The sequence below is a fragment of the Electrophorus electricus genome, chromosome 6 (assembly GCF_013358815.1).
Source record: "Electrophorus electricus isolate fEleEle1 chromosome 6, fEleEle1.pri, whole genome shotgun sequence".
In the NCBI taxonomy this organism is placed as follows: Eukaryota; Metazoa; Chordata; class Actinopteri; order Gymnotiformes; family Gymnotidae; genus Electrophorus; species Electrophorus electricus.
In genome coordinates this window covers 14385880-14399033 of record NC_049540.1, presented here as the reverse complement: position 1 = coordinate 14399033, position 13154 = coordinate 14385880, and the positions used below count along the sequence as shown (strand labels likewise).

Here is a 13154-nt window from a genome sequence, read left to right as displayed (position 1 = left end):
AAAAAAAAAAAAAATAAATAAATAAATAAATAACAATGTTGCATGCTTGTTACAACCATGCTGTGGGAATGTATAGTCTCCGTTAGGCGAAGGCAATCTGTTCTCACAACCTTTGTGCACACACTCTGTGTCAGGTGTATTTTGAATGTCACGATAGGAACACGCGGGAATACGAAACAACTCCTCTCACCAGCCCGCTGTCAGGCTTCACAGACGGCTAACCCAAGGAACCTCGAGCATTCTGGTATCTTTGGGCGCTCGTTACACGAAGACTGTTCTCAGAATGAGATATGCATACAACCCGTAAAAACCAATGTTAGTGGCTAATGCTATGGCCAAGGCCTATTCTCAACAATAGCAGCTAACACTTCTGTGGCTAAAAGTTACTATTAACGGATAGATTCAAAATTCAAGATAATGCTACGGCTAATTCCTACTTCATCATGTAGCAGCTAACGCTATTGTTAGCAGCTAAAACTACTGCTAAACCTTACAGAAAACCAGTGAACTAACCCTTTTCACTTCTACAATAAACATTATTTTTGTGAAGAGTTAAAGGGATTAGCAGGCGTCAGACCTTTTGCTCTGCAGCAAAATGGTCTTCAAGGCCACTGTGTAGAAGTGTCTTCTGGACCACTTCCAGTCTCGAGCCAGTGCCAGGATTAAGTCAATGCCCAGAAGACATTAGAGAGTAATCACGGAGGGATTTGAGGACTCTCTCAATACTTTTCTGGAAGAACAAAGTGGAAAACTGCTTCCCACCTTACTAGTCTTCCTATACAAAGGCCCGTTCAAGTTTCAAGCAAAGTTAGGGTCAACACCTGGTTCACTGTGAGGCCACAGTCCATGTAAAATGGCATGTCTCACTTTACCAATGGCTGGATTGTGTTCCAGGGCAACTGTCAACTGTTCAGCACTCACCTGCTCAAAAAAATTGTCAATCTACTGGTGTATACATAAGCCTCTGGTATTGCTTGCTCTTAAGCTCTTGATATGTCTCAACATCTGTGGGGACTATGGAAGCTGGCACACAGCTTTCACATTTGTCGGAGACAACAATTCCTCGTTTCCTGTCACATTCCAGGACAGCAGATCTGCAACCGTATTCTTTCTGCCAGGCAATACTGGATTCCAAACTCATAAGTGGATAGGCTGCTAGCTACCTATGATCTGTGGCATTGGCGGATTTGGTGGACAATAGAATGTATATGAGGGAGTTGTTCTATATAAGTAAAGTAAGCTGGATAATTTAATTCAGAAATACCTAAATATTTACTATTTTTATATTTTTCTACAGCAAACAGGTTTTGTGTTGTACAATGCTAGGATTTCTGCAACAAAGTCCTTGTAAAGCTGTAAAGCTAGCATATTAATGCCCAAAACTCATTTGCTGTTGAAAAAGGAAAAATACAGGTAAGTGTATGTGCTGAATGTGTGTGCAGAATCAGCTTCTCAAACCCACTCCGTTCATAATAATAATAATAATAATAATAATAATAATAATAATAATAATAATAATAATAATAATAACTTGCAATACTAGTGGATGAGGTTAAGATTTAACCCTGGGCTACATCTATATTGTTATACTTTCATGTACACTCTCTCTCTCTCTCTCTCTCTCTCTCTCTCTCTCTCTCTCTCTCTCTCTCTCTCTCTCTCACACACACACACACACACACTCACTCAGAGGCTCGCGGACCTTTATTTTAGTAAATTACTAGCTATCTTTTTGATGCATTTTTTAAAAATGGTCCTTTATTTTGAAAGCCGATATACCTTATACGGAAATTGAGTCACATTAAGTGACGCCGTGGTCAATACTATTTAATTTCTCGAGCTAAGGTCTCAGCAAGGGAGAAATCTGGAGATTTACTGTTGGTTATTTTGAAACCAATAATGGGAATCTTGATAGTCACTGCCTCTCAACGACAGGCTTGATATCATAATCTTAGGCCCTTAAACTACCTGCATGTTTTCAGCGAAGTTTATTCAGCTAGCTAGCGAAACTACGATGTTTTGCTTTAGTCGGTTCCCTCAGATAGCTAACGCTAGCTAGCTTATAAAAATATCTGGACTGTGTGGTTTGTATAGAATTGTTTACATTCGGTCTCAGCAGCGACAATGGATGACAAATACAGCAGTAACGTTATCTCTGGTGGGAAGCTTGGGCGCGTGGAGGTGCCAAATGCCAGGCAAGCGTTGTAGCTAACTGGCTATGCTAATTTGGCTAGCTATCTTACTTTAATCATGTCAGTGTTATTTCTTAGCTTGCATTCTATAAACGGACATCTTGAATATAGAAATGAGAAATACAACTGTTTATTGTGTGGTGCTTGCCTGCCATTTGATTTGTCCCAATTTGCTTTTAAATTTTTGTCTTTAATTTCAGGCTGACTAGATATATCGTTTTGCTGTTACTCACCAAACTGTTGAAGGCTCTAGGAATTTTTGAATCTTATGACCTCCTCAAGGTGGTACATGTTGTACAGTTTCTTTTCATACTTAAGTTAGGGTAAGAACTTGAATTACACAATTTTAAACTTTGTCCAAGTGTTATTATGCAGTTTCGTGTTCATACTAATTAATTTTTGTTCTACCTCTGTCAAACAGGTGTGCAGTGATTTTACTTTTTTTCCAAAAACCTTTCTCTTCAGGAAAAATGGTTGCCAAAAGACAGGTTTGATGATTCAAAAACTGTTTTCTATATTCTCAGTAATATCAGAGAATTACAGTGTCTATGGAAGGTCATTTCAACACAGTCATACCAAATGCTTTTCTTTTAGTGGATAAGAATCCTCAAACATGCTGTTATCAGTAGTGTAATCTCTCTGTTGGGGTTCTTTGGCCTTACTCTCTGTGGACCACTGAGGTAAGGCAGTGGGGATTTCAATCAGTTCTATACTTCTTATAATTTTGAATTTATCAAGAAAAGAAGACTAAAACAAAGTTATTGTCTGGTTTATCAGGACATTGCTGTTGTTTGAGCACAGCGATTTGGTAGTCATCTCTCTTCTGAGCGTTCTCTTCACAAACTCTGGTGGCGGACCCTCTAAGGTTTGGAATGTCAAAATAACTTTTATTAATAGGATGTCAAAATATGTGTCTAACTGGTCAGCATTTATTTCATTGTGCTGTCCACTTCTGCAGACAAGAGGTGCTGCTTTCTTCATCATTGCAGTGGTCTGTCTGTTGCTTTTTGATAATGACGACCTCATGGCAAAGATGGCAGAACACCGTATCCTTCCTAAATTTCTATAATACATTCAGTGATATATTTTTTTTCTTAAGTTTTACAAAGTTTCCACCTCTTAACGATCTGACCTGCAGCTGAGGGTCACCATGATAGCGCTCTCACCCATGCCTTATACACCGGGATCTCATTTTTAGGTGTAGCAGACCATAAAGTAAGTCATGGAACACTTTTTCCTCTTCTCCATGAAGATATCTTCACACCTACAGAATACAGACTATTATTCAGACCTGAAAAATGGCTAAGCAGCGAAGATTATTTTGGTGTCCCATTTCCCTTTAGGGTGGGGTGGTGCTGTTAGTTCTGGCCCTGTGTCTAAAGGTGGCCTTCCACACACACTCTAGAAAGTTGTCAGTGGAGATTGGTGGAGCCAAGCGGCTATATGCTCTGTCCAACCTGGTCTCCTCTGTTGTGCTCCTGCCGTGGGTCATCGTACTCTCTTCCACCACAGAGGTGAGAAACTCTGCCTTGGCAGTATTTATCCTCCCAGGCATACAGCATATATAGGATTTAGACCATGGAGCCTGTGTCAATAACAACCGTAAACCCACAGAGCAAGGTGGAGTCCTGGTCTAGCTTGGCGCTACCCTTTGCCCTGATTGTCTTTTCCGTCATGGTCCTGGACTTTTATGTGGAGTCCATCTGCACTGCAAAGCTGGAGGCACTGCGCTGCGCCCGCTATGGATCCGCCTGCCTCTTCCTCAGTGGCCTGCTGCTTGCCAACTTCTGGACGCACCCACTGACGGATCAGCTGCGCGCCATGAGCAAGTCCGGCCAGCAGGCCAGCACGGAGCATGTGCTCTCTGGAGGCGTGCTGGTCAGCGCCTGCTTCTTTGTCATGGGTGAGTCCTCTCTCAGCTCTCCTCAGGACAGTCTAGAGTGACATGGACTCAGTCCCAAATTCTCAATAATAGCTGGTCCCCATGTTTTTGTTTGTTTGTTTTTGTTTTTGGCAAAGCGTTTCTTTAAATTGCAAAAATCAATTTTACTTGTAGTCTTGTGGACCATTTTAAGGTTTATTGGAAAGTGTGATGTCTCCTTTGTCTGAATGTAAAATCATAATGTATGTATGTTTTATTAATTTAAGGTTAGGCTATTTCTTTTCCTTTCGTAAGGCTAATATTTCTGAATGTGATATCCACTTAGATTTTTTTCCATTGTTTCGTTCTGCAGCTGACAGCATACTATCCTCGCCCTCAGAGAAAGGGCAGAAAGGCACGCTGGTGGGGTACTCACCTGAGGGGATGCCTCTGTATAACCTGATGGGAGATGCGCTGCAGCACAGTTCACAGTCCCTACCTCGTTTTATCAAAGACTCCCTCAAGCAGATCCTGGAGGAGTATGACTCCCGCCAGATCTTCTACTTCCTCTGCCTTAACTTGGTGAGGGATTTATGGACACATTTGTATCTGTGTTTCATAACTGACAGGTTTTAAGAAGATACTGAAGTGTAGAACAGGATTTTTTTTTTTCCCCTCCTCTCTCGACTAATGAATTTGGTCACTAAAACATTGAACACATCAGACGCAACTTCAGATGATGCTGCTTTTGCTTTTTGTCCAGGCCTTCACGTTTGTGGAGCTTTTCTATGGTGTGTGGACCAACAGCCTTGGTCTGATCTCAGATGGCTTCCACATGCTGTTTGACTGCTCTGCTTTGGTGCTGGGACTCTTTGCTGCCCTAATGACCCGATGGAAAGCAACTAGAATATACTCCTATGGGTAGGGCTTTTCTTTGTGCGTATGTGAGTGGTTGGATGGGTTTCTGGTGTTTTTGGGTTTTGTTACTTTTCTGTTTAGTAATGATTGAAGTGTGGATCCTTCAGAAAGTAACATTTTCAGGATTTTTTTTAATTATTACTGTAGCATAAATGGTTCTTCTCTTTTTAGGTATGGTCGTGTTGAGATCCTCTCTGGGTTCATTAATGGCTTATTCTTAATGGTCATAGCCTTCTTTGTATTTGTGGAGTCAGTCTCCAGACTTATCGACCCTCCCAACATTAACACAGTCATGCTAGCAGTAAGTACTTTGTTCTGGAATTTAGTATACAGTGATTTCCTATGGGTAACACTGAAGTTGTGCTATTATTCTGTCCTCTCTGCCATGCTTTTATACTCATATAAGGTTCCCTGGGTCTAAAGGTTTTGTCAGGTGATTTTTTGAAAACTCAATTGTTCTCACTATCACTCCCTGTGGTAATCAATGTTCCAAATTTTATAGGCTTGTCCTACATAAATTGTTCTCCCAAAAATCACTCTCAGTTTATTTATACAATTGTTAGAGTTGAGAATGACACTTGCTACAGGTATGCAAATGTTTCTATGCATTGCATTGACATAAGACACTCATTGTTGTAGTGGGGTTTTTCCCCCTTGTTTCTTCATTTTTGTGAAGCCAGCTTTTATTTAGCTTCCAGTTGTCAGTTGGCTACTGTTAGTTAGCCAGATCTTTTTATAGGTAATATAGCCTTTGAAGCAGTTATGATATCAGTTCTGATAATGACTGACCTATGATGGGCATTTCACTTCTGTTAATGGCTTGCTCGACAAGCTATACAAGCTGCATTTAGACTACACTATTCCACATGACCAGACTAAAAGTGGTTTTCACCCCTTTTTTTGAAAGGAGATGCTTGAAAACTGACAAACCACAGAAGGATATGACCACTATAGCCCACCTCAAATAAGAAACTGCACTTTAAAATATTTTGATTACTTGAGTCTTCTAATTCACAAAATCCAGTGACCATATTGGAGAAGAAAGTGCATAGCTCAAAATTAATTCTGAATTAGATTTTTCAAGTTTTTATCACAGGGTGTGATGTAGGTGATTTTTGAAAATGCCATAAATGTTTCCCCCAAAGAGAAAATCACTTTAGACCCAAAATTTCATCGATCTGTTATGAACAAAAATACTTTTTCCAAAATCATGGTATCACAAAGGTGATTGTAATCTGATTATTCAAGTATTATTAACATTCACAAGATTATTTGAGTAAAGTTCTGTGAAAGACTGAATTTTTGAGTTGAGATTTCTTTTATTTTTTTATTTGCGCACAGCCGGTATCTGTGGGGGGACTCCTCGTGAACCTGGTGGGCATCTGTGCCTTTAGCCACGCCCACTCACATGGAGCTTCAAAAGGCAGTTGCTCGAGCCATGAACATGGCCACTCGCATCATGGCCATGGGACTGGGGAGCACAGCCACACGCATGGCCACTCCCATGGAGGACATAGCCACTCCCATGGCCATGGCCACTCCCACAGCCCAGGGGGAAGAAGCATGAACGCTAATATGAGAGGTAGTTGCATTTCTTGTGCTTAATAATGTTGTGTACTTAGATTCTATGAATGTTGTTGTTTAAAGCAAGTTTTTGATCCCTTGATCAGTCTTGTCATATTCTGGCTGGTTTTGTCCAAATCAGGTAAATTAGATGAATAGATAACAAAATGTACTACATTTTCCATTTTAACAATCATGAAACTACATTCATAGCCCAAAAAGAATCTACCCAAAGCAACCTGCATCTTTAAATTCATTATATGCAACTGGAGTTTATAAGTATTGGCATTAATATTTTCTTTGGATGCTTCCAGGAGTCTTTCTGCATGTGTTGGCTGATACAATGGGCAGTGTTGGAGTCATCATATCCACAGTGCTAATCAGTCAGTTTGGCTGGCTGATTGCAGACCCAATATGTTCTCTGTTCATCGCCACCCTCATCTTCCTCAGCGTCATTCCCCTGCTGAAGGACGCTTGTGAAGTCCTTCTGCTGAGGACCCCACCTGAGCAAGAGAAGGACCTCAACTTTGCCCTTGAAAAGGTATTAACTGGGCAATTAAAGTATTAAATAATTCCTGCTTTTTTTTTTCTTTCTCTTTTTTTAAATTTTAATTAATATATTTTGTAGCCCACAGAAAGGTCAACCAAAGTAAGCTTTTTTGTTGTTGTTGTTGCTATTTGTTTCCATCTTAGGTACAGAAAATCGAAGGTGTTTTGTCTTACCGTGACCCACACTTCTGGAGGCATTCTGCAAGTGTTATTGCTGGGACCATTCACCTACAAATCATGTCTGATGTGGTCGAGCAGCGAGTTATTCAGCAGGTCCAACAATGACACTTAGTAATACATCTTCACATTAGTGCATGTATTACTCCAAAACCAAGGGAACATGTTTCATGAACTTGTACAGGAAGTTGGTAATTGCTTGATATACTAATGCACTATAGGAAACCAAACAATGCATACTGAATTCTTCTGAAATCTTGGGTTTCTGTTTCCAGGTGACTGCAGTCTTGAAGGATGCTGGAGTAAATAACTTAACAGTGCAAGTAGAAAAGGAGGCCTATTTCCAGCATATGTCTGGCCTCAGTACGGGATTTCACGAAGTCCTGGCAATGACGCAACAGATGGAGTCCATGAAATACTACAAAGATGGCACATGTATCATGTAACCAGTTATGTAAAAAATGTAAATGGTTTTCCATCAAATTTAAATGATTTTAGTTGTTTTTTTGTAGTTTTTTTTTTTTTTTTTTTTTACAGTGTAATATGTATTTGGTATTGATGGTTAAATTGAGAGCAGTAGCCAGAGGGCATATCAACCTAAACTCTTTTCAACCAGTCAAGATAATTAATGTGAATTACACCATTAAATTAATTGCCAGGATTATAAGGGACCCTCCAGAATCACTGGGACCCTTAGAAAAGTTGAAAATGCTGTTAAAAAAATGTTACTTAAAATCTAAGAGAAGGTGACTGATTGATTCAAAGAAAAATCCTTGAAATAAACTTTTTCCCTCAAAAATGACATAATTGTTGATATCCCTGCATTTAACAATTTGTGCAATCTTACTTTGTCTTCCCATACTGGATATGGTGGGAGAAAAGGTATTTAAAATTATTCCTCCATATACAGTGTAATTGTACACATTTTAAGATGGTCCTTAAATGTACAAAGACATTAGGGATTACATAAAGTCTTAGCCAACTTTCCCCCTTCTGTTATCCATACTTGCTATACCAATAGATAAACCACCCTGGAGACCATCACATTGCAGCTTTTTAATTGTGGTTGTGTAGTAGGCACTCCTCTGATGTTTCTGAATTAAACCTACAACACCTGAAGGCTCAGCAGTGGGACTATAAACATCTTGAATCCTTGGTCAAGTGGTCAAGTGCTGTGGACTAGATTTCCTCTGGGATTTATCTCAGGAAACGAATGACTCGAACTTCCAACCACTACCTCTTATTAAAGGCTGGCTGATGTTGAGCTCATGGTATTTCATGGGAGTGTGATGCTTTATATCCAAAGAAGATTCTTGGGGCTTTTGGAGGGAACTGTGTGTGTGTGTGTGTGTGTGTGTGTATATATATGTATGTATATATGTGTGTGTGTGTATATATATATATATATATATATATATACACATTTCCTCCTTAATGTTGCTAAAATGCTCAGAAAATATTTTTTACTCCCATGACTAGAAATCTAGTACCATTAAAGTTCATGTGCTGTTTGTCAAACTCCAGTTGTCTAGTTTTTGCAACTTGCTGACCATACCAGTTTCTGCAATTGTTCATTTTTTTCACTCTATCAAATTAGTTTGCTTTTTGTATGAGAAAAATTTGACCACCCTTCATGTAGGTTGGCATAGCTTGTTTTAATGGTCATTGACTTACATAAAAGATCTGCAACATTTTTCTGCCTTTTATATATGTGTTCTTGGAATAATATTATATAGGGAGACTTCTGAGATGTTTTAAACAAAATACTACATCACAAAGATTATTTATCTATTATATTTTAGTGTCAAATCAAGCTGACCAACGGCAAAGGATTTTCATATCCTATTTTTACTAAACTAAACTCTAAACTAAACAAAAAAAAAAAATCGAATGGGGATTCACCTTTGACACTGCAATTTCTGCCAAATCCTGACTTAATCAATTTCCGATAAATCACATAGACTGAACATACATAAACTCCGGTACATTAGATGGCGGTAGATACCCTCGAGACTGGCGTTTGTACTTCTACAATTAAGGGAAGAAAAGTTTTAACCAAAGAGCATTGAGCAGTGGTATCATGTGGCTTTCAGTTGTCTTAGCAACGCATTATTATCAGGTGTCGTTGCACCAATCAGATTTTGTGACTTTTAGAACGCAGCGAATCACGTTCGAAAAAGCGACGATTTAAACCAAAGGAAAGAACAGGGCTGCTCTGTACTCTTTCAGCAAAAATCAGTTTGTGCTTGGATCCCCAAGTGAGACGAGTTTCAAAATGGCTCTTCGAATCACAAGGGTGAAGAATAATTTTCTTTAAGTCTTCTACTGCTGTCTCGTTAAATGTCTTTCAGCTGTATGTGCTGTTTTACTTAGAATCGTGTTAATTTAGTAGCTAGCTACCTAGCTTTAGTTAACTTATTGAAGACTTGTATATTCGTCTGCATTCCTCTTAAATGCTTGCGTGTTAATTCCCGTTTATAGCTAACTAGTTGGGTATCCAGCGCTGGTGCAATGTTATGTTCTCTAAACATAAACTGTCACTTGTATCTTCAGAGCACTCGCCTGCCCAGTAGTGAGAATCAAAACGCTGTTGCTGGGAAAGCAGTAATTGCAAACAAGCCTGGGCTAAGGCCAAGGGCCGCTCTTGGCGAAATTGGCAACGCAGTTTTGCCACGGCAGCCTCAGACGAAAAAGGTAAACGTACGTTTAATATTTGCCCCTTGCGATGCTTGACTATGTGAAAAGTGAGCTAGCAAACTAACTGATCGCTTAAACAGGATTTGAAGACCGCACCCGTGGTGCTTGAGAACAAGCCTCCTGAGAAAAATCAGCGACCAAAGGCGGTGACCAAAGTTGAAAATGAGGTTCAGGTGAGGTTGTGTACTAACTTTAAGTTATCGGAGTGTCTTAGTTTCGTTGACTAAAACGAGTCGATAGTCAAGCTGCGCTCAATTTACTTAAGACGCTGGAATACCAAACTTCGGAGTGTTATTAGAATCGGACATTCTATTACTGTTTGAAATTTAGTTTTGTATTTGGCGGTAGTGCTTTATGACGTACTTCCATGGAGCACGTACATCGATGACTCTTGATTCCCTCTCAGATTTTGTCAGAGCCTTCCTCTCCCGTGCCCATGGAAACGTCTGGTTGTGCCTCAGACGATCTATGTCAGGCTTTCTCCGATGTACTGCTTAATATCAAAGACGTGGATGCTGACGACTATGACAATCCCATGCTCTGCAGTGAATATGTAAAGGACATCTACAAATATCTCCATCAACTTGAGGTTGGTTTCTTGCCCTTTTCCCCCCTCAAATCTTGCCTGAACTGATCTTTCTGGCTAACTTGTTCTCTTGGTCTGTAGACTGATCAGGCTGTCAGGCCAAGGTATCTGGAAGGAAGAGAAGTCACTGGGAACATGCGTGCCATTCTTATCGACTGGCTTGTCCAGGTCCAAATCAAGTTTAGGCTGCTACAGGAGACCATGTACATGACTGTTGCAATCATAGACCGCTTTCTTCAGGTAGGTTGCTTCAGGTTTTCACCTGCTAGTTTACCAGTACAGGGAGCTTGTTGATGCTGTCTTATTTAATCCTTTGTGTGTTTGCTTGAACTTGAGCTTAACCTTGGCTGAATTAGTTTTGCATCAACACTTTACAATTGGTAATGTCTTGCTTGCAGGATCATCCAGTTCCCAAGAAGCAGCTCCAGCTGGTTGGTGTGACTGCGATGTTCATTGCCTCAAAATATGAGGAGATGTATCCTCCAGAGATCGCAGATTTTGCTTTTGTCACTGACCGTGCCTACACTACTGCTGAGATCCGCAAGATGGAGATGGAGGTTCTGCAAGTTCTAAACTTCGGTTTTGGCAGACCTCTGCCTTTGCAGTTCCTCCGGAGAGCCTCAAAAATTGCAGAGGTACAACAGGCGCTCAATGCCTTTTACTTCTAAATGTACAACTTTAATTAAAAATAAATTTTGTTCACCAGGCAAGGCTGAACCAAAGCTAATTTTGTAGGTCACAGCAGAGCACCACACCTTGGCCAAGTACTTTGTTGAGCTGACTATGGTGGACTACGACATGGTGCACTTTCCTCCGTCTCAGGTTGCCAGTGCTGCCTTTGCCCTCATGCTAAAGGTCTTCAGTTGTGGTGAATGGGTGAGTTTGATTCCTTTCCCCATGAGTCTGGTCCCTGTTGTGGTTTGCATTACTCATTGCTTTTGCTTGGTTCTCTGCAGGACCCCACACTCCAGTATTACATGGGATACACAGAGGATAGCCTCATTCCAGTGATGCAGCATATAGCAAAGAATGTAGTCAAAGTCAATGAGGGGCACTCCAAGCATCTGGTGAGTCAGGATTTGTGTAGTATAGAAATCTGCCAAGTTACTTGGTTAATAGAACTAACTTTAAACCAACACCTGTGATCTTTGGCAGGCGGTTAAGAACAAGTACTCAAGCCAGAAGCAAATGAGGATTGCGTCCATCTCTCGGCTCAAGTCCGCGCTGATCAAGGACCTTGCAGCACAAGTCTTGTAGTGGGATTTTTTTGAAGAGACTCTTGGCACCATGTGCTGACTTGTAAAAAATTTGTAACTTGGGTGCATGCTTTTACTTTTTAATCTTTTTGAAGTGAGTGACTTTTTTTTTTTTTTCATGGTTTACGTTCTTCTACACTGCCATTGCCTTGAATGCTTGGCTAAAGTAATCTTGACTCCCTTCTGTGAATTTGTGGGGTTTTTGGGTTTTTTAACTTCCAATAAACATTTTAAGTCTTAGAAATGGCTGGAGTTGACTTGCTATGGTGGTTATGCGATAGCAAACTAAATGGTAACTTGACTAGTGAACTCCTTTAATGAACACCAGGGGTTGTCCTCCTGGAGCTAGGTGGCTGATGGGGTGATGGTGGTTTCTCCCCTGCCTTTCTCTAGTTTGGCTTTAAAACCTTATGATGGCCCACCATTAAGCGAGTAAATGGGGGAGAGGTTACATTCTTTAACCCCACATTAAGGCAGGGTAGTTCAGTTGTTCCAACCTTTTGGGTTCATTCTACATCACTTGCTGTATGTAATACACAATCTACCCCACTTCGTTGGAAGCAGTGGTTTTCTCCTATTTTGATCCAGCAGAGGTCACTACTGTCTTTCAAAAGTTCCTTGTGCTTACTGGGCCTGCACCTTCCTTTTTCCTTCCCTCATACTATAGACTTAACACTGGAGAGTTAATTTCTATGAAAGCCTGGGACATTCTAGCACTTCACAAAACATGTGTGGTCACAAAATTGCTTTACAGAAGTCTTGGGCTCGACACTTAAAAACCAAAGATTGATGGTGGCATAAGAGTGAGTTGGAACCTTTAAAGGAGTCTGTCTCAAAAGCAGTACCCATGCTTCACTAAGCAACAGTGGGTTTTCAGGAAAATCACAAATGGACTACCATGTGCTTGGATCATAAACCAATGTGAATATACATAAAATGTGAACAACCAAAATGCGTTTTTGGCTTCTTTGAATTATGTTTTGAGAGCAATTCATAGAAATCTGCTTTGCATTATTTGTGTTTGATCTCAATGTACCATTGTTTCAGCATACTAAGACAGTACTTTTGGCATTTCCATGCACTGTATTCGGCAGTCATAAATCAGAGCAGTCATGCTTTTCAGTGATCTGAATGTTTGTTTTTAGCAAGGTACAGCACACTTTGAAATTCCTTAAGGTCACTGAAAGACAAATTTGAGCCAGCAGGTGGTCATTCACTGACATTGGAAACTGGCCAATAGTGTCACAGATGTTTGTTCTGATTTCTAAGTAGCTAACTGCTAGATTGTGAATGTTTTATGAAATCATTCTGTTAACAAAGCCTTTTTACAGCAGTATGAGAGTGTGTGTGTATAT

General features: G+C 40.2%; 2 protein-coding genes across 3 annotated transcripts; both read left to right on the top strand.

The window, feature by feature from the left end:
• Nucleotides 1-1778: 1778 nt before the first annotated feature.
• On the top strand, nucleotides 1779-8534 carry slc30a5 (solute carrier family 30 member 5). The gene is made up of 16 exons (XM_027027351.2): nucleotides 1779-2195; nucleotides 2393-2515; nucleotides 2614-2680; nucleotides 2787-2872; nucleotides 2970-3057; nucleotides 3151-3238; nucleotides 3331-3407; nucleotides 3536-3706; nucleotides 3807-4095; nucleotides 4427-4635; nucleotides 4817-4974; nucleotides 5143-5272; nucleotides 6313-6553; nucleotides 6849-7075; nucleotides 7228-7356; nucleotides 7536-8534. Exons 1-16 carry the CDS (start codon nucleotides 2125-2127, stop codon nucleotides 7704-7706), a joined length of 2325 nt encoding a protein of 774 aa, XP_026883152.2. The 5' UTR covers nucleotides 1779-2124; the 3' UTR covers nucleotides 7707-8534.
• A 937-nt stretch (nucleotides 8535-9471) lies between these two features.
• On the top strand, nucleotides 9472-12731 carry ccnb1 (cyclin B1). 2 transcript variants are annotated; one of them, XM_027027348.2, is made up of 9 exons: nucleotides 9472-9556; nucleotides 9814-9954; nucleotides 10038-10130; nucleotides 10364-10546; nucleotides 10625-10783; nucleotides 10942-11178; nucleotides 11279-11419; nucleotides 11500-11610; nucleotides 11699-12731. In XM_027027348.2, the coding sequence occupies exons 1-9, from the start codon at nucleotides 9536-9538 to the stop codon at nucleotides 11798-11800; spliced, it is 1188 nt and encodes a 395-aa protein (XP_026883149.2). In that variant the 5' UTR covers nucleotides 9472-9535; the 3' UTR covers nucleotides 11801-12731. The 2 variants fall into 2 exon arrangements, with proteins under 2 accessions (XP_026883149.2, XP_026883148.2); XM_027027347.2 differs by having other exon boundaries at nucleotides 9814-9960.
• Nucleotides 12732-13154: the final 423 nt, after the last annotated feature.

Bases quoted from the DNA above. Each gene is read 5' to 3' on its own strand.
- ccnb1 (XM_027027347.2), top strand. From the start codon at position 9,536: ATGGCTCTTCGAATCACAAGG. The intron at 11,179-11,278 runs GTACAACAGGCG...CTAATTTTGTAG, and splicing joins GAGCCTCAAAAATTGCAGAG to GTCACAGCAGAGCACCACAC. The intron at 11,611-11,698 runs GTGAGTCAGGAT...GATCTTTGGCAG, and splicing joins AGGGGCACTCCAAGCATCTG to GCGGTTAAGAACAAGTACTC.
- slc30a5 (XM_027027351.2), top strand. From the start codon at position 2,125: ATGGATGACAAATACAGCAGTAACGTTATCTCTGGTGGGAAGCTTGGG. The intron at 2,196-2,392 runs GCAAGCGTTGTA...CTTTAATTTCAG, and splicing joins GTGGAGGTGCCAAATGCCAG to GCTGACTAGATATATCGTTT. The intron at 5,273-6,312 runs GTAAGTACTTTG...ATTTGCGCACAG, and splicing joins TTAACACAGTCATGCTAGCA to CCGGTATCTGTGGGGGGACT.